This window comes from Hyperolius riggenbachi, chromosome 8, assembly GCF_040937935.1.
Source record: "Hyperolius riggenbachi isolate aHypRig1 chromosome 8, aHypRig1.pri, whole genome shotgun sequence".
Lineage (NCBI taxonomy): Eukaryota > Metazoa > Chordata > Amphibia > Anura > Hyperoliidae > Hyperolius > Hyperolius riggenbachi.
In genome coordinates, this window is record NC_090653.1 from 284,246,881 (window position 1) to 284,268,463 (window position 21,583).

The 21,583-nt window shown below is 46.3% G+C and overlaps 1 protein-coding gene across 3 annotated transcripts in view; it reads right to left on the minus strand.

Moving 5' to 3' along the window:
- The window catches only part of LOC137528588 (uncharacterized), a 284,000-nt gene that overhangs the window by 101,784 nt on the left and 160,633 nt on the right, over positions 1 to 21,583 (minus strand). For all 3 annotated transcript variants that reach the window (XM_068249936.1, XM_068249935.1, XM_068249934.1), the window contains one exon: positions 18,025 to 18,354. In XM_068249936.1, the coding sequence (XP_068106037.1) occupies positions 18,025 to 18,354 (330 nt within the window). The remainder of the gene's footprint in view (positions 1 to 18,024; positions 18,355 to 21,583) is intronic.

Consider the following 21,583-nt stretch of genomic DNA (forward strand, 5'->3'; position numbering starts at 1 on the left):
AATCTCATTTGCGCTTTAAGGTTGGCTAAGCTGACACACATCCCTTGCCTGGCGCACGTGATGAACCTAGTAGTTCAGCGGTTCCTGAAGACATACCCAGGCGTGGCCGATCTTCTGTTGAAGGTGCGACGAGTGGCCAAACATTGTAGAAATTCCAGTACTGCTTCGGGGGCACTCGCCAAGATGCAGGAGCGCTTCAATCTCCCCCACCATCGCTTGCTGTGTGATGTCCCTACACGCTGGAATTCTACGCTGCACATGCTAGCCCGCTTTTGCGAGCAGAAGAGTGCAGTGGTCCAGTACATGACGGCGCAGTACCGAGGCGCATCCGGACAGCTGCCAAGCTTCTGTGGATCCGATTGGGCCAACATGTTGGACCTCTGCCAAGTCCTCCAAAATTTTGAGCAATCCACGTTGCTTGTGAGCAGTGAGAACTCTTCAGTCAGCATTACCATACCACTGCTGTGTTTACTGAAGAGGTCAATGTTGAAAATCAAGGAAACAGCTGTCATGATGCAACTGGGGGAATCTGAAGGAGAAAACGATCAGCGTGATGGTACCAACATCAGGCCATCCGCCTGAGGAAACGCTGGCCCCAGCAGCTATGACGAAGAAGAGGAGGAGGAACAGCTGGAGTTGGAGCAGGAATTTCCTGCCACCACTGACGAGGGCCAGAGCGGTGCACGTTGGACTTCCACAATTCAGCGCGAATGGTCAGCAAAAGCAGACCAGGAAGAAGGTGACGACTATAATGCATCACAACAACTATCACAACGCTCACAAGAGGATGATGAGGATTCTGGTAGGACTCTGGCACACATGGCTCAATTCATGCTAGACTGCATTGAACGCGACCCACGCATTGTGCGCATTCTGGACAACACCAATTACTGGGTTTATACCCTTCTGGATCCACGGTACAAACACAATGTTCCAAAGCTGCTTGAAGAAAGAGTCAGACAGGTCAAAATGGAAGAATACCAGCAGGCCCTTGTGGAGACTTTAGAGAGGAGATTTACATCCTCCCCCTCCTGTAGCCAGTTGTACGCCGACAGACTGACTTCCGCAAACCCAGCCCACAGAACAGCAAGCGTGCAGATCCACCTCCAACACCGATCGCCTGGAGAAGATGGTCAAGGACTACATGTCAGGTGGCGTAGCTGTGTTGAACAATCCATCTGCACCCTTCAACTATTGGGTATCGAAGCTAGACACCTGGCACGAACTGGCAATGTACGCAATAGAGGTGCTGGCTTGCCCGGCAGCCAGCGTTATGTCGGAACGCTGTTTCAGTGCTGCCGGAGGCATTGTCACAGATCGGCGTATCCGCCTCTCCACAGAAAATGCAGACCGTCTGACTCAAATTAAAATGAATCAATCCTGGATTGGAAACGACTACGCAACACTCCAGGACCCCAACCAAGTAACATGACCAATGAACATCTGGGATGGTTTAGCGTTTCTGGTCCCTGTTTATTGAACCTCTCATCTGTATTACATTTATGACTGCATGGCGGCAAAAAGCATTGCTGCTATATCCGCACGCTTTTTGTCCTCATGCAAGGCCTGGGTTGTTGTGTCTCAAAAAGCATGGCCTTCTCCTTCTGCGCCTGCTCCTGTTCCATCACATGTGCTGCTGCTGCTGGGTTAGCGTTACCGGTCCCTGTTTATGGAACCTCTTCTCTTTATTACATTTATGACTGCATGGCGGTAAAAAGCATGCTATCCGCACGCTTCTTGTCCTCATGCAAGGCCTGGGTTGTTGTGTCTCAAAAAGCATGGCCTTCTCCTCCTGCGCCTCCTCCTGTTCCATCACATGTGCTGCTGCTGCTGGGTTAGCGTTACCGGTCCCTGTTTATGGAACCTCTTCTCTTTATTTCATTTATGACTGCATGGCGGTAAAAAGCATGCTATCCGCACGCTTCTTGTCCTCATGCAAGGCCTGGGTTGTTGTGTCTCAAAAAGCGTGGCCTTCTCCTCCTGCGCCTCCTCCTGTTCCATCACGTGTGCTGCTGCTGCTGCTGGGTTAGCGTTACCGGTCCCTGTTTATGGAACCTCTTCTCTTTATTACATTTATGACTGCATGGCGGTAAAAAGCATGCTATCCGCACGCTTCTTGTCCTCATGCAAGGCCTGGGTTGTTGTGTCTCAAAGCGTGGCCTTCTCCTCCTGCACCTCCTCCTGTTCCATCACGTGTGCTGCTGCTGCTGCTGGGTTAGCGTTACCGGTCCCTGTTTATGGAACCTCTTCTCTTTATTTCATTTATGACTGCATGGCTGTAAAAAGCATGCTATCCGCACGCTTCTTGTCCTCATGCAAGGCCTGGGTTGTTGTGTCTCAAAGCGTGGCCTTCTCCTCCTGCGCCTCCTCCTGTTCCATCACGTGTGCTGCTGCTGGTGCTGGGTTAGCGTTACCGGTCCCTGTTTATGGAACCTCTTCTCTTTATTTCATTTATGACTGCATGGCGGTAAAAAGCATGCTATCCGCACGCTTCTTGTCCTCATGCAAGGCCAGGATTGTTGTGTCTCAAAAAGCGTGGCCTTCTCCTCCTGCGACTCCTCCTGTTCCATCACGTGTGCTGCTGCTGCTGCTGGGTTAGCGTTACCGGTCCCTGTTTATGGAACCTCTTCTCTTTATTACATTTATGACTGCATGGCGGTAAAAAGCATGTTACCTGTGCAAAGAAACATGACATTTTCAGCATTTAAAAGACAGTTTTTCCTTTGAAACTTTACAATCAATTTTCTCAAGAACTATAAGCTCTTTTTCAAATATTTTTTTTCTTTTGTACCCACTCCCAAGGTGCACATACCATGCTAATTTGGGGTATGTAGCATGTAAGGAAGCTTTACAAAGCACGAAAGTTCAGGTCCCCATTGACTTCCATTATGTTCGGAGTTCGGCGCGAACACCCGAACATCGCGGCGATGTTCGGCAAACGTTCTCGAACCCGAACATCTAGGTGTTCGCCAAACACTACTTGTAGCGTAGTATGCTAGATGTTTCCTAGTTACCTGCGTGCGTACTACTACTAGTGACTAGTACTATACTACTAGTCTACTAGTACCCGTTCACTTATTTTTTTTTTTTCATGGTTACTGTGTGATTTTATTATCATCTGTAGTGTGTGCAATAAATAAAAGTTACAACACATACAGGCCACCACACCAGCATCCGTTGTGAGTGACCTGTGACTGTCTGTTGCCTGCCCGAGCCTATTGATTGATTGCCTCTGACCGTGTGTGACCGATTGTAATTGTCACCGACTGTCTGCCGCATGACTTACTTGTAGCGTAGTACGCTAGGTGTTTCTTAGCTACGTGCGTGCGTACTACTACTAGTGACTACTACTATACTACTAGTCTACTAGTACCCGTTCACTTATTTTTTTTTTCACTTTTACTGTGTGATTTTATTATCATCTGTAGTGTGTGTAATAAATAAGAGTTACAACACATACAGGCCACCACCAGCATCCGTTGTGAGTGACCTGTGACTGTCTGTCGCCTGCCCGAGCATATTGATTGATTGCGTCTGACCGTGTGTGACGATTGTAATTGTCACCGACTGTCTGCCGCACGACTTACTTGTAGCGTAGTACGCTAGGTGTTTCTTAGCTACCTGCGTGCGTGCTACTACTAGTGACTACTACTATACTACTAGTCTACTAGTACCCGTTCACTTATTTTTTTTTTCATGGTTACTGTGTGATTTTATTATCATCTATAGTGTGTGCAATAAATAAAAGTTACAACACATACAGGCCACCACCAGCATCCGTTGTGAGTGACCTGTGACTATCTGTTGCCTGCCCGAGCCTATTGATTGATTGCGTCTGAACGTGTGTGACCGATTGTAATTGTCACCGACTGTCTGCCGCACGACTTACTTGTAGCGTAGTACGCTAGGTGTTTCTTAGTTACCTGCGTGCGTACTACTACTGCCTACTACTACTACTAGTCGCCAGCAAGTCACCACCAACACAGACTTTATTAAAGTTTACACCCTTTCCCGCCCTTTTCTACTTATTTTTTTTACTGTATTTGTATAGTGCACAATGACTGGCAGAGGTAGAGGTAGAGGGCGAGGCACCACCAGGAGAGGCAGCGCCATTGCAGGAGCCACTGCCAGCAGCAGCAGGTCTGGGACTGGTCCGCCACCTGCCACTGACCGCAGGGAGGAGGGAGCAGAGGTGCAACAGCAGCGTGTTGCGCTCATCTTACTTGTAGCGTAGTACGCTAGGTGTTTCTTAGCTACCTGCGTGCGTACTACTACTAGTGACTACTACTATACTACTAGTCTACTAGTACCCGTTCACTTATTTTTATTTTCATGGTTACTGTGTGATTTTATTATCATCTATAGTGTGTGCAATAAATAAAAGTTACAACACATACAGGCCACCACCAGCATCCATTGTGAGTGACCTGTGACTGTCTGTTGCCTGCCCGAGCCTATTGATTGATTGCGTCTGACCGTGTGTGACCGATTGTAATTGTCACCGACTGTCTGCCGCACGATTTACTTGTAGCGTAGTACGCTAGGTGTTTCTTAGCTACGTGCGTGCGTACTACTACTAGTGACTACTACTATACTACTAGTCTACTAGTACCCGTTCACTTATTTTTTTTCACTTTTACTGTGTGATTTCATTATCATCTGTAGTGTGTGTAATAAATAAGAGTTACAACACATACAGGCCACCACCAGCATCCATTGTGAGTGACCTGTGACTGTCTGTCACCTGCCCGAGCCTATTGATTGATTGCGTCTGACCATGTGTGACCGATTGTAATTGTCACCGAATGTCTGCCGCACGACTTACTTTTAGCGTAGTACGCTAGGTGTTTCTTAGTTACCTGCGTGCGTACTACTACTGCCTACTACTACTACTAGTCACCACCAAGTCACCACCAACACAGACTTTATTAAAGTTTACACCCTTTCCCGCCCTCTTCTACTTATTTTTTTTACTGTATTTGTATAGTGCACAATGACTGGCAGAGGTAGAGGTAGAGGGCGAGGCACCACCAGGAGAGGCAGCGCCATTGCAGGAGCCACTGCCAGCAGCAGCAGGTCTGGGACTGGTCCGCCACCAGCCACTGACCGCAGGGAGGAGGGAGCAGAGGTGCAACAGCAGCGTGTTGCGCCCATCTTACTTGTAGCGTAGTACGCTAGGTGTTTCTTAGCTACCTGCGTGCGTACTACTACTAGTGACTACTACTATACTACTAGTCTACTAGTACCCGCTCACTTATTTTTTTTTTCATGGTTACTGTGTGATTTTATTATCATCTATAGTGTGTGAAATAAATAAAAGTTACAACACATACAGGCCACCACACCAGCATCCGTTGTGAGTGACCTGTGACTGTCTGTTGCCTGCCCGAGCCTATTGATTGATTGCCTCTGACCGTGTGTAACCGATTGTAATTGTCACCGACTGTCTGCCGCATGACTTACTTGTAGCGTAGTACGCTAGGTGTTTCTTAGCTACGTGCGTGCGTACTACTACTAGTGACTACTACTATACTACTAGTCTACTAGTACCCGTTCACTTATTTTTTTTTTCACTTTTACTGTGTGATTTTATTATCATCTGTAGTGTGTGTAATAAATAAGAGTTACAACACATACAGGCCACCACCAGCATCCGTTGTGAGTGACCTGTGACTGTCTGTCGCCTGCCCGAGCATATTGATTGATTGCGTCTGACCGTGTGTGACGATTGTAATTGTCACCGACTGTCTGCCGCACGACTTACTTGTAGCGTAGTACGCTAGGTGTTTCTTAGCTACCTGCGTGCGTGCTACTACTAGTGACTACTACTATACTACTAGTCTACTAGTACCCGTTCACTTATTTTTTTTTTCATGGTTACTGTGTGATTTTATTATCATCTATAGTGTGTGCAATAAATAAAAGTTACAACACATACAGGCCACCACCAGCATCCGTTGTGAGTGACCTGTGACTGTCTGTTGCCTGCCCGAGCCTATTGATTTGATTGCGTCTGACTGTGTGTGACCGATTGTAATTGTCACCGACTGTCTGCCGCACGACTTACTTGTAGCGTAGTACGCTAGGTGTTTCTTAGCTACGTGCATGCGTACTACTACTAGTGACTACTACTATACTACTAGTCTACTAGTACCCGTTCACTTATTATTTTTTTCATGGTTACTGTGTGATTTTATTATCATCTATAGTGTGTGCAATAAATAAAAGTTACAACACATACAGGCCACCACCAGCATCCGTTGTGAGTGACCTGTGACTGTCTGTTGCCTGCCCGAGCCTATTGATTGATTGCGTCTGAACGTGTGTGACCGATTGTAATTGTCACCGACTGTCTGCCGCACGACTTACTTGTAGCGTAGTACGCTAGGTGTTTCTTAGTTACCTGCGTGCGTACTACTACTGCCTACTACTACTACTAGTCACCACCAAGTCACCACCAACACAGACTTTATTAAAGTTTACACCCTTTCCCGCCCTCTTCTACTTATTTTTTTTACTGTATTTGTATAGTGCACAATGACTGGCAGAGGTAGAGGTAGAGGGCGAGGCACCACCAGGAGAGGCAGCGCCATTGCAGGAGCCACTGCCAGCAGCAGCAGGTCTTGGACTGGTCCGCCACCAGCCACTGACCGCAGGGAGGAGGGAGCAGAGGTGCAACAGCAGCGTGTTGCGCTCATCTTACTTGTAGCGTAGTACGCTAGGTGTTTCTTAGCTACCTGCGTGCGTACTACTACTAGTGACTACTACTATACTACTAGTCTACTAGTACCCGTTCACTTATTTTTATTTTCATGGTTACTGTGTGATTTTATTATCATCTATAGTGTGTGCAATAAATAAAAGTTACAACACATACAGGCCACCACCAGCATCCATTGTGAGTGACCTGTGACTGTCTGTTGCCTGCCCGAGCCTGTTGATTGATTGCGTCTGACCGTGTGTGACCGATTGTAATTGTCACCGACTGTCTGCCGCACGATTTACTTGTAGCGTAGTACGCTAGGTGTTTCTTAGCTACGTGCGTGCGTACTACTACTAGTGACTACTACTATACTACTAGTCTACTAGTACCCGTTCACTTATTTTTTTTCACTTTTACTGTGTGATTTCATTATCATCTGTAGTGTGTGTAATAAATAAGAGTTACAACACATACAGGCCACCACCAGCATCCATTGTGAGTGACCTGTGACTGTCTGTCACCTGCCCGAGCCTATTGATTGATTGCGTCTGACCATGTGTGACCGATTGTAATTGTCACCGAATGTCTGCCGCACGACTTACTTTTAGCGTAGTACGCTAGGTGTTTCTTAGTTACCTGCGTGCGTACTACTACTGCCTACTACTACTACTAGTCACCACCAAGTCACCACCAACACAGACTTTATTAAAGTTTACACCCTTTCCCGCCCTCTTCTACTTATTTTTTTTACTGTATTTGTATAGTGCACAATGACTGGCAGAGGTAGAGGTAGAGGGCGAGGCACCACCAGGAGAGGCAGCGCCATTGCAGGAGCCACTGCCAGCAGCAGCAGGTCTGGGACTGGTCCGCCACCAGCCACTGACCGCAGGGAGGAGGGAGCAGAGGTGCAACAGCAGCGTGTTGCGCCCATCTTACTTGTAGCGTAGTACGCTAGGTGTTTCTTAGCTACCTGCGTGCGTACTACTACTTGTGACTACTACTATACTACTAGTCTACTAGTACCCGTTCACGTATTTTTTTTTTCACTTTTACTGTGTGATTTTATTATCATCTGTAGTGTGTGTAATAAATAAGAGTTACAACACATACAGGCCACCACCAGCATCCATTGTGAGTGACCTGTGACTGTCTGTCGCCTGCCCGAGCATATTGATTGATTGCGTCTGACCGTGTGTGACGATTGTAATTGTCACCGACTGTCTGCCGCACGACTTACTTGTAGCGTAGTACGCTAGGTGTTTCTTAGCTACCTGCGTGCGTACTACTACTAGTGACTACTACTATACTACTAGTCTACTAGTACCCGTTCACTTATTTTTTTTTTCATGGTTACTGTGTGATTTTATTATCATCAATAGTGTGTGCAATAAATAAAAGTTACAACACATACAGGCCACCACCAGCATCCGTTGTGAGTGACCTGTGACTGTCTGTTGCCTGCCCGAGCCTATTGATTGATTGCGTCTGACCGTGTGTGACCGATTGTAATTGTCACCGACTGTCTGCCGCACGATTTACTTGTAGCGTAGTACGCTAGGTGTTTCTTAACTACGTGCGTGCGTACTACTACTAGTGACTACTACTATACTACTAGTCTACTAGTACCCGTTCACTTATTTTTTTTCACTTTTACTGTGTGATTTTATTATCATCTGTAGTGTGTGTAATAAATAAGAGTTACAACACATACAGGCCACCACCAGCATCCGTTGTGAGTGACCTGTGACTGTCTGTCGCCTGCCCGAGCCTATTGATTGATTGCGTCTGACCGTGTGTGACCGATTGTAATTGTCACCGACTGTCTGCCGCACGACTTACTTGTAGCGTAATATGCTAGGTGTTTCTTAGCTACCTGCGTGCGTACTACTACTAGTGACTACTACTATACTACTAGTCTACTAGTACCCGTTCACTTATTATTTTTTTTTCACTTTTACTGTGTGATTTCATTATCATCTGTAGTGTGTGTAATAAATAAGAGTTACAACACATACAGGCCAGCACCAGCATCCATTGTGAGTGACCTGTGACTGTCTGTCGCCTGCCCGAGCCTATTGATTGATTGCGTCTGACCGTGTGTGACCGATTGTAATTGTCACCGACTGTCTGCCGCACGACTTACTTGTAGCGTAGTATGCTAGGTGTTTCTTAGCTACCTGCGTGCGTACTACTACTAGTGACTACTACTATACTACTAGTCTACTAGTACCCGTTCACTTATTATTTTTTTTTCACTTTTACTGTGTGATTTCATTATCATCTGTAGTGTGTGTAATAAATAAGAGTTACAACACATACAGGCCACCACCAGCATCCATTGTGAGTGACCTGTGACTGTCTGTCACCTGCCCAAGCCTATTGATTGATTGCGTCTGACCATGTGTGACCGATTGTAATTGTCACCGAATGTCTGCCGCACGACTTACTTTTAGCGTAGTACGCTAGGTGTTTCTTAGTTACCTGCGTGCGTACTACTACTGCCTACTACTACTACTAGTCACCACCAAGTCACCACCAACACAGACTTTATTAAAGTTTACACCCTTTCCCGCCCTCTTCTACTTATTTTTTTTACTGTATTTGTATAGTGCACAATGACTGGCAGAGGTAGAGGTAGAGGGCGAGGCACCACCAGGAGAGGCAGCGCCATTGCAGGAGCCACTGCCAGCAGCAGCAGGTCTGGGACTGGTCCGCCACCAGCCACTGACCGCAGGGAGGAGGGAGCAGAGGTGCAACAGCAGCGTGTTGCGCCCATCTTACTTGTAGCGTAGTACGCTAGGTGTTTCTTAGCTACCTGCGTGCGTACTACTACTAGTGACTACTACTATACTACTAGTCTACTAGTACCCGCTCACTTATTTTTTTTTTCATGGTTACTGTGTGATTTTATTATCATCTATAGTGTGTGAAATAAATAAAAGTTACAACACATACAGGCCACCACACCAGCATCCGTTGTGAGTGACCTGTGACTGTCTGTTGCCTGCCCGAGCCTATTGATTGATTGCCTCTGACCGTGTGTAACCGATTGTAATTGTCACCGACTGTCTGCCGCATGACTTACTTGTAGCGTAGTACGCTAGGTGTTTCTTAGCTACGTGCGTGCGTACTACTACTAGTGACTACTACTATACTACTAGTCTACTAGTACCCGTTCACTTATTTTTTTTTTCACTTTTACTGTGTGATTTTATTATCATCTGTAGTGTGTGTAATAAATAAGAGTTACAACACATACAGGCCACCACCAGCATCCGTTGTGAGTGACCTGTGACTGTCTGTCGCCTGCCCGAGCATATTGATTGATTGCGTCTGACCGTGTGTGACGATTGTAATTGTCACCGACTGTCTGCCGCACGACTTACTTGTAGCGTAGTACGCTAGGTGTTTCTTAGCTACCTGCGTGCGTGCTACTACTAGTGACTACTACTATACTACTAGTCTACTAGTACCCGTTCACTTATTTTTTTTTTCATGGTTACTGTGTGATTTTATTATCATCTATAGTGTGTGCAATAAATAAAAGTTACAACACATACAGGCCACCACCAGCATCCGTTGTGAGTGACCTGTGACTGTCTGTTGCCTGCCCGAGCCTATTGATTTGATTGCGTCTGACTGTGTGTGACCGATTGTAATTGTCACCGACTGTCTGCCGCACGACTTACTTGTAGCGTAGTACGCTAGGTGTTTCTTAGCTACGTGCATGCGTACTACTACTAGTGACTACTACTATACTACTAGTCTACTAGTACCCGTTCACTTATTATTTTTTTCATGGTTACTGTGTGATTTTATTATCATCTATAGTGTGTGCAATAAATAAAAGTTACAACACATACAGGCCACCACCAGCATCCGTTGTGAGTGACCTGTGACTGTCTGTTGCCTGCCCGAGCCTATTGATTGATTGCGTCTGAACGTGTGTGACCGATTGTAATTGTCACCGACTGTCTGCCGCACGACTTACTTGTAGCGTAGTACGCTAGGTGTTTCTTAGTTACCTGCGTGCGTACTACTACTGCCTACTACTACTACTAGTCACCACCAAGTCACCACCAACACAGACTTTATTAAAGTTTACACCCTTTCCCGCCCTCTTCTACTTATTTTTTTTACTGTATTTGTATAGTGCACAATGACTGGCAGAGGTAGAGGTAGAGGGCGAGGCACCACCAGGAGAGGCAGCGCCATTGCAGGAGCCACTGCCAGCAGCAGCAGGTCTTGGACTGGTCCGCCACCAGCCACTGACCGCAGGGAGGAGGGAGCAGAGGTGCAACAGCAGCGTGTTGCGCTCATCTTACTTGTAGCGTAGTACGCTAGGTGTTTCTTAGCTACCTGCGTGCGTACTACTACTAGTGACTACTACTATACTACTAGTCTACTAGTACCCGTTCACTTATTTTTATTTTCATGGTTACTGTGTGATTTTATTATCATCTATAGTGTGTGCAATAAATAAAAGTTACAACACATACAGGCCACCACCAGCATCCATTGTGAGTGACCTGTGACTGTCTGTTGCCTGCCCGAGCCTGTTGATTGATTGCGTCTGACCGTGTGTGACCGATTGTAATTGTCACCGACTGTCTGCCGCACGATTTACTTGTAGCGTAGTACGCTAGGTGTTTCTTAGCTACGTGCGTGCGTACTACTACTAGTGACTACTACTATACTACTAGTCTACTAGTACCCGTTCACTTATTTTTTTTCACTTTTACTGTGTGATTTCATTATCATCTGTAGTGTGTGTAATAAATAAGAGTTACAACACATACAGGCCACCACCAGCATCCATTGTGAGTGACCTGTGACTGTCTGTCACCTGCCCGAGCCTATTGATTGATTGCGTCTGACCATGTGTGACCGATTGTAATTGTCACCGAATGTCTGCCGCACGACTTACTTTTAGCGTAGTACGCTAGGTGTTTCTTAGTTACCTGCGTGCGTACTACTACTGCCTACTACTACTACTAGTCACCACCAAGTCACCACCAACACAGACTTTATTAAAGTTTACACCCTTTCCCGCCCTCTTCTACTTATTTTTTTTACTGTATTTGTATAGTGCACAATGACTGGCAGAGGTAGAGGTAGAGGGCGAGGCACCACCAGGAGAGGCAGCGCCATTGCAGGAGCCACTGCCAGCAGCAGCAGGTCTGGGACTGGTCCGCCACCAGCCACTGACCGCAGGGAGGAGGGAGCAGAGGTGCAACAGCAGCGTGTTGCGCCCATCTTACTTGTAGCGTAGTACGCTAGGTGTTTCTTAGCTACCTGCGTGCGTACTACTACTAGTGACTACTACTATACTACTAGTCTACTAGTACCCGTTCACGTATTTTTTTTTCACTTTTACTGTGTGATTTTATTATCATCTGTAGTGTGTGTAATAAATAAGAGTTACAACACATACAGGCCACCACCAGCATCCATTGTGAGTGACCTGTGACTGTCTGTCGCCTGCCCGAGCATATTGATTGATTGCGTCTGACCGTGTGTGACGATTGTAATTGTCACCGACTGTCTGCCGCACGACTTACTTGTAGCGTAGTACGCTAGGTGTTTCTTAGCTACCTGCGTGCGTACTACTACTAGTGACTACTACTATACTACTAGTCTACTAGTACCCGTTCACTTATTTTTTTTTTCATGGTTACTGTGTGATTTTATTATCATCAATAGTGTGTGCAATAAATAAAAGTTACAACACATACAGGCCACCACCAGCATCCGTTGTGAGTGACCTGTGACTGTCTGTTGCCTGCCCGAGCCTATTGATTGATTGCGTCTGACCGTGTGTGACCGATTGTAATTGTCACCGACTGTCTGCCGCACGATTTACTTGTAGCGTAGTACGCTAGGTGTTTCTTAACTACGTGCGTGCGTACTACTACTAGTGACTACTACTATACTACTAGTCTACTAGTACCCGTTCACTTATTTTTTTTCACTTTTACTGTGTGATTTTATTATCATCTGTAGTGTGTGTAATAAATAAGAGTTACAACACATACAGGCCACCACCAGCATCCGTTGTGAGTGACCTGTGACTGTCTGTCGCCTGCCCGAGCCTATTGATTGATTGCGTCTGACCGTGTGTGACCGATTGTAATTGTCACCGACTGTCTGCCGCACGACTTACTTGTAGCGTAATATGCTAGGTGTTTCTTAGCTACCTGCGTGCGTACTACTACTAGTGACTACTACTATACTACTAGTCTACTAGTACCCGTTCACTTATTATTTTTTTTTTCACTTTTACTGTGTGATTTCATTATCATCTGTAGTGTGTGTAATAAATAAGAGTTACAACACATACAGGCCACCACCAGCATCCATTGTGAGTGACCTGTGACTGTCTGTCGCCTGCCCGAGCCTATTGATTGATTGCGTCTGACCGTGTGTGACCGATTGTAATTGTCACCGACTGTCTGCCGCACGACTTACTTGTAGCGTAGTATGCTAGGTGTTTCTTAGCTACCTGCGTGCGTACTACTACTAGTGACTACTACTATACTACTAGTCTACTAGTACCCGTTCACTTATTATTTTTTTTTCACTTTTACTGTGTGATTTCATTATCATCTGTAGTGTGTGTAATAAATAAGAGTTACAACACATACAGGCCACCACCAGCATCCATTGTGAGTGACCTGTGACTGTCTGTCACCTGCCCGAGCCTATTGATTGATTGCGTCTGACCGTGTGTGACCGATTGTAATTGTCACCGAATGTCTGCCGCACGACTTACTTTTAGCGTAGTATGCTAGGTGTTTCTTAGTTACCTGCGTGCGTACTACTACTGCCTACTACTACTACTAGTCACCACCAAGTCACCACCAACACAGACTTTATTAAAGTTTACACCCTTTCCCGCCCTCTTCTACTTATTTTTTTTACTGTATTTGTATAGTGCACAATGACTGGCAGAGGTAGAGGTAGAGGGCGAGGCACCACCAGGAGAGGCAGCGCCATTGCAGGAGCCACTGCCAGCAGCAGCAGGTCTGGGACTGGTCCGCCACCAGCCACTGACCGCAGGGAGGAGGGAGCAGAGGTGCAACAGCAGCGTGTTGCGCCCATCTTACTTGTAGCGTAGTACGCTAGGTGTTTCTTAGCTACCTGCGTGTGTGGGAGGATGAGGAGGCCACTGTGGAGGGAGCTGATGAGGCCACTAAGGACTGGCTGCCCGGGTGGGGGGGGGCGTGAGTTGCTGCTGTGCTCCGGCTGCTGCTGCTGCTGCTGCTGGATGGGCAGGAGGGGCTGCTGCTGCTGCTGGATGGGCATGAGGGTCGGCTGCTGCTGCTGAAATCTGTGCAGTGGCTGTCTGGCTCTGACCACTGCCTGCACCATTTTCCATAAGCTTCTCCAACTCATTAAAGTCCTCAAAATGTCTGCTCTGTAAGTGGGTCTGCAGGCACGAGGTACTCAATTTGTGGATATCGCGACCTCTGCTGAGACTGAGATTGCAACTGTTGCAAATTGCATGGGTCGGGTGCACAGGGCACTTGGTGAAGTACCGCCAGACTGGGGACTTCAACCTGCTCTTTGAGCTTGAGGGCTGGGGTTTTTGGGTGCCCTTGGAGGATTGTACCTTTTTGGTTTTAGTTACAGGTTTGCTGCTGGTGGTGGTAGCGACTGAAGCATCAGGCCGTGGCTCCTACCTTCCACGCCCTGTGCTGGCCGCCTTGCTGCTGCCGCGCCTCCTCCTCCGATGACGAGCTGCCTTCAACCAACTGTGCTGGTGGTACTGGTGGCACATAGGGAGGATCCATCAAGTCATCATCATCAACCCCAAACATATCCTGTGAGCCCGCCTCAACCAACTCCTCTACCCCAAAATCCCCTGCATCACGCCCCTCCTCCTCAGCGCCAACAACAAACTTCTGCACCTCAAACTCCTCCTCCTCATCCTCCTCCTTGGATGGCCCCATGATCTCCAACCCATACTTCTCCAAAACAGCCCTGTACATGGTCACAGTCTCAGGGGAGAAGAGTGGAAGAGCGTGCTCATTGAGGGCAGGTTGGTCGATGGGGTCACAATGACCATGGCCTCAAGCACTGGTGGAGGCCTGCTGCGGACAGGAGTGCTGGTGCTGGTGGCACTGGTCTCACTTGTGTTGGAGGCCTGGCTGGAAAAGTGGCTTCCTGCCCCGCCATCATTTCCACCACAGCCTGCACCTGACTCTCCCCAGTGGGCCGTGGGCGACGACCCGTCTTAAAGATGGGCGCAACACGCTGCTGTTGCACCTCAGCTCCCTCCTCCCTGCGGTCAGTGGCTGGTGGCGGACCAGTCCCAGACCTGCTGCTGCTGGCAGTGGCTCCTGCAATGGCGCTGCCTCTCCTGGTGGTGCCTCGCCCTCTACCTCTACCTCTGCCAGTCATTGTGCACTATACAAATACAGTACAAAAAAATAAGTAGAAGAGGGCGGGAAAGGGTGTAAACTTTAATAAAGTCTGTGTTGGTGGTGACTTGGTGGTGACTAGTAGTAGTAGTAGGCAGTAGTAGTACGCACGCAGGTAACTAAGAAACACCTAGCGTACTACGCTACAAGTAAGTCGTGCGGCAGACAGTCGGTGACAATTGCAATCGGTCACACACGGTCAGACGCAATCAATCAATAGGCTCGGGCAGGCGACAGACAGTCACAGGTCACTCACAACGGATGCTGGTGGTGGCCTGTATGTGTTGTAACTCTTATTTATTACACACACTACAGATGATAATAAAATCACACAGTAAAAGTGAAAAAAAAAATAAGTGAACGGGTACTAGTAGACTAGTAGTATAGTAGTAGTCACTAGTAGTAGTACGCACGCACGTAGCTAAGAAACACCTAGCGTACTACGCTACAAGTAAATCGTGCGGCAGACAGTCGGTGACAATTACAATCGGTCACACACGGTCAGACGCAATCAATCAATAGGCTCGGGCAGGCAACAGACAGTCACAGGTCACTCACAATGGATGCTGGTGGTGGCCTGTATGTGTTGTAACTTTTATTTATTGCACACACTATAGATGATAATAAAATCACACAGTAACCATGAAAAAAAAAATAAGTGAACGGGTACTAGTAGACTAGTAGTATAGTAGTAGTCACTTGTAGTAGTACGCACGCAGGTAGCTAAGAAACACCTAGCGTACTACGCTACAAGTAAGATGGGCGCAACACGCTGCTGTTGCACCTCTGCTCCCTCCTCCCTGCGGTCAGTGGCTGGTGGCGGACCAGTCCCAGACCTGCTGCTGCTGGCAGTGGCTCCTGCAATGGCGCTGCCTCTCCTGGTGGTGCCTCGCCCTCTACCTCTACCTCTGCCAGTCATTGTGCACTATACAAATACAGTAAAAAAAATAAGTAGAAGAGGGCGGGAAAGGGTGTAAACTTTAATAAAGTCTGTGTTGGTGGTGACTTGGTGGTGACTAGTAGTAGTAGTAGGCAGTAGTAGTACGCACGCACGTAACTAAGAAACACCTAGCGTACTACGCTACAAGTAAGTCGTGCGGCAGACAGTCGGTGACAATTGCAATCGGTCACACACGGTCAGACGCAATCAATCAATAGGCTCGGGCAGGCGACAGACAGTCACAGGTCACTCACAACGGATGCTGGTGGTGGCCTGTATGTGTTGTAACTCTTATTTATTACACACACTACAGATGATAATAAAATCACACAGTAAAAGTGAAAAAAAAAATAAGTGAACGGGTACTAGTAGACTAGTAGTATAGTAGTAGTCACTAGTAGTAGTACGCACGCACGTAGCTAAGAAACACCTAGCGTACTACGCTACAAGTAAATCGTGCGGCAGACAGTCGGTGACAATTACAATCGGTCACACACGGTGAGACGCAATCAATCAATAGGCTCGGGCAGGCAACAGACAGTCACAGGTCACTCACAATGGATGCTGGTGGTGGCCTGTATGTGTTGTAACTTTTATTTATTGCACACACTATAGATGATAATAAAATCACACAGTAACCATGAAAAAAAAAATAAGTGAACGGGTACTAGTAGACTAGTAGTATAGTCACTAGTAGTAGTACGCACGCAGGTAGCTAAGAAACACCTAGCGTACTACGCTACAAGTAAGATGGGCGCAACACGCTGCTGTTGCACCTCTGCTCCCTCCTCCCTGCGGTCAGTGGCTGGTGGCGGACCAGTCCCAGACCTGCTGCTGCTGGCAGTGGCTCCTGCAATGTCAGTGGTCCCACCGCCAGGGTCAACACAATACATTGCCTGCTGCCAGTGCCACACGTCACTCCTCCTCCTGCTGTTGTATTTATCCTCCTGCTGTCAGTTGTCCGACCGCCAGGGTCCACACAATACATTGCCTGCTGCCAGTGCCACACGACACTCCTCCTCCTGCTGCTGTATTTATCCTCCTGCTGTCAGTGGTACCACCGCCAGGGTCAACACAATACATTGCCTGCTGCCAGTGCTACACGTCACTCCTCCTCCTGCTGCTGCTGTATTTATCCTTCTGCTGCTGTATTTATCCTGCTGCTGTCAGTGGTCCCACCGCCAGGGTCCACACTATGCATTGCCTGCTGCCAGTGCCACACGTCACTCCTCCTCCTGCTGCTGCTGTTGTATTTATCCTCCTGCTGTCAGTGGTCCCACCGCCAGGGTCCACACAATACATTGCCTGCTGCCAGTGCCACACGTCACTCCTCCTACTGCTGCTGTATTTATCCTCCTGCTGTCAGTGGTCCCACCGCCAGGGTCCACACAATGCATTGCCTGCTGCCAGTGCCACACGTCACGTTTTTAGTTTTGTTTCTTTTAAGTACACCTATTTCAATGTGAATTCCCTTTAAAAAAACACACACAAAAAAACCCAAAATTCGCGAACACGAATTTTTACCGAATTTTGAGGCGTAAACCCCGAACCGAATATGAATTCAAACCAAATTTCGTGGTCGAAGGGGAATTGGAATTCGAATGTCATGCGGACCCGAATTCGAATGTACCCGAACCAAATTTTGGTACATCTGAGCATGCCTGGCGGCCATTGAAATGCCATTAAAAATAACCATTATAAAAAAGTGTTTGTGTAAAATACATAATTTTTGGCAACTATTTTGTCATTGATTCCCCTCCGCCATGCAGCTGTCTTGGTTTTTGGACACTACATCTGTGTTAGAGAAATTGCGGCTGCAGAGATGCCCTAAAGGTTTTAAAAGTTCACCTGCCATTAAAGTCAATGGAGCATGTTGTGAATGATCGTGTCATGAATTACAAAGTTACGATGTTCAGCCATCCCTACCTGCAGAAAGCTACATGGCATGATTTACATACCCAGAGCAGTCATATTGCTTTGCAGGTCCGTCCAAGCTCTGTTTCTGCTTTCCAGGTCTCTCCAGGCTTCAGTATTGCTTTGCAGGTTTATCCAGGCTTCAACTTTGCTATTTATTTTGTCATGGACTGCAAAGTAAGGGGCTTTATGAGGGTCTGCAAAGGTAAAAGGGTAAGCCCCATTATGCACGTCTACCCTGAAGTCAAACTCATCATTGCTTTCCGCATCCACATGGCTGTCCACATCTCTCCAAATGTCTTCATCAAATTCCAAGTCTTCCAAAGCTGCGCTTTGCATTTCTAGCTCAGTCTTATAGCTTTTGTATCTCTGATCTGTGGCAGAAACAGAAATAAATAAAATATTTTGGCAAACCTTTCAGATGATATACTGGTCACAAATGGGGCTACTTACAGTTTAAAGGATTTTTTTGAAAAATTGAGGTACAGGAGGGGGGACTGACAGAGCAGCTCATGTCATGAGTGACGGTGCCAGGGTGACTGGGGAGAGCAATGCTCCTGTTCAGTGAATGGCCAAATCAATCCACTAGGCTGATTACTAGAGATGGCCTGAAATGTTCCCTGACGGACAGTTCCCGGCGAACTTCAGCTAATCGTGTTCGCACCATCAGGCGAACATATGGCATGTTGACCCGCCCCTCATACATCATCATGGAGTCAAAATTTGACCCCTCACCCCAGAGTCAGCAAACACATGACAGCAATTCAGGTATCCCTCCCTCCTGGACCACACCCTCCCCTATAAAAACACCAGTATGGATGCCATTTTACAGTCTGTGTTTGGCTTCTGTGCTAGAAAGATTAGGGAGAGCTGTGCTGGTGAGAGGACTAGTGTTTGTAGCTGTGTTGTGTTTGCAGTGCAGTTTCTTGCTGCTACATTACAGTACCAACCATCTCCATTACCAAAATAGCCCCTGTAAGGGCTGTGCTCTTTCCTTGTGATATTGCTGTTCAGTGTGTCCACACAGTGCACTTCAGCTGTTGGAGACAGGTGCAGTCAGTGCTGCTAGTGCTACAGCAGTTCACCCAATAGCCTTCTAAGGGCTGATTTTCCTTTTCTTGCTATTGTTATATTGCTGTTTAGTGATGTCGTGAACATGACATTTTCGGTTCGCGAATTTGCTGCAAACGTTCGCGAATCGATGAACCACGCGATTAGGCATAGACTTCAATGGGCAGGTGAATTGTAAAACCTATAGGGACAGTTTCTGGCCACAAAAGTGATGGAAGGGTTTTTCAAGGGGCCTAACACCTGGACCATGACATACCAGAGGGGGATCCATGGCAAAAGTCCCACCAAAAATAAGTAGTTGACACAGAGTCATGTTTTAACCACTTGAGGACCACAGTCTTTCTACCCCTTAAGGACCAGAGCCTTTTTCTCCATTCAGACCACTGCAGCTTTCACGGTTTATTGCTCGGTCATACAACCTTCCACCTAAATGAATTTCACCTCCTTTTCTTGTCACCAATACAGATTTCTTTTGGTGCTATTTGATTGCTGCTGCGAATTTTAGTTTTTATTATATTCATCAAAAAAGACATGAATTTTGTCAAACAAATGACTTTTTTAACTTTCTGTGCTGACATTTTTCAAATAAAGTAAAATTTCTTATACATTTGAGCACGAACGTTATTCTGCTACATGTATTTGATTAAAAAAATCCATTCAGTGTATATTTATTGGTTTGGGTAAAAGTTATAGCGTTCACAAACTATGGTGCCAAAAGTGAATTTTCCCATTTTCAAGCATCTCCGACTTTTCTGACCAACTGTCATGTTTCATGAGGTGCTAAAATTCCAGGATAGTATAAATACCCCCTAAATGACCCCATTTTGGAAAGAAGACATCCCAAAGTATTCACTGAGAGGCATGGTGAGTTCATAGAAGATTTTATTTTTTGTCACAAGTTAGCGGAAAAAGACACTTTGTGACAAAAAAAAAAAGTTTCCATTTCTTCTAACTTGCGACGAAAAAAAAAATGAAATCTGCCACGGACTCACTATGCTCCTCTCTGAATACCTTGAAGGGTCTACTCTTTCCAAAATGGGGTCATTTGTGGGGTGTGTTTACTGTCCTGGCATTTTGGGGGGTGCTAAATTGTAAGCACCCCTGTAAAGCCTAAAGGTGCTCATTGGACTTTGGGCCCCTTAGTGCAGTTAGGCTGCAAAAAAGTGCCACACATGTGGTATTGCCGTACTCAGGAGAAGTATTATAATGTGTTTTGGGGTGTATTTTTACACATACCCATGCTGGGTGGGAGAAATATCTCTGTAAATGCCAATTTTTTTATTTTATTTTTTTACACACAATTGTCCATTTACAGAGATATTTCTCCCACTCAGCATGGGTATGTGTAAAAATACACCCCAAAACACATTATACTACTTCTCCTGAGTACGGCGATACCACATGTGTGGCACTTTTTTGCACCCTAACTGCGCTAAGGGGCCCAAAGTCCAATGAGTACCTTTAGGATTTCACAGGTCATTTTGCGACATTTGGTTTCAAGACTACTCCTCACGGTTTAGGGCCCCTAAAATGCCAGGGCAGTATAGGAACCCCACAAGTGACCCCATTTTAGAAAGAAGACACCCCAAGGTATACCGTTAGGAGTATGGTGAGTTCTTAGAAGATTTTATTTTTTGTCACAAGTAAGCGGAAATTGATTTTAATTGTTTTTTTTTTTCACAAAGTGTCATTTTCCGCTAACTTGTGACAAAAAATAAAATCTTCTATGAACTCACCATACTGCTAACAGAATACCTTTGGGTGTCTTCTTTCTAAAATGGGGTTATTTGTGGGGTTCCTATACTGCCCTGGCATTTTAGGGGCCCTAAACCGTGAGGGGTAGTCTTGAAACCAAATGTCGCAAAATGACCTGTGAAATCCTAAAGGTACTCATTGGACTTTGGGCCCCTTAGCGCACTTAGGGTGCAAAAAAGTGCCACACATGTGGTATCGCCGTACTCAGGAGAAGTAGTATAATGTGTTTTGGGGTGTATTTTTACACATACCCATGCTGAGTGGGAGAAATATCTCTGTAAATGACAATTTTTGATTTTTTTTTACACACAATTGTCCATTTACAGAGAGATTTCTCCCATCCAGCATGGGTATGTGTAAAAATACACCCCAAAACACATTATACTACTTCTCCTGAGTACGGTGATATGACATGTGTGACACTTTTTTGCAGCCTAGGTGCGCTAAGGGGCCCAACATCCTATTCACAGGTCATTTTGAGGCATTTGTTTTCTAGACTACTCCTCACGGTTTAGGGCCCCTAAAATGCCAGGGCAGTATAGGAACCCCACAAGTGACCCCATTTTAGAAAGAAGACACCCCAAGGTATTCCATTAGGTGTATGGCGAGTTCATAGAAGATTTTAGTTTTTGTCACAAGTTAGTGAAAAATGACACTTTGTGAAAAAAACAGTAAAAATCAATTTCCGCTAACTTTTGACAAAAAATAAAATCTTCTATGAACTCATCATACACCTAACAGAATACCTTGGGGTGTCTTTTTTCTAAAAAGGGGTCA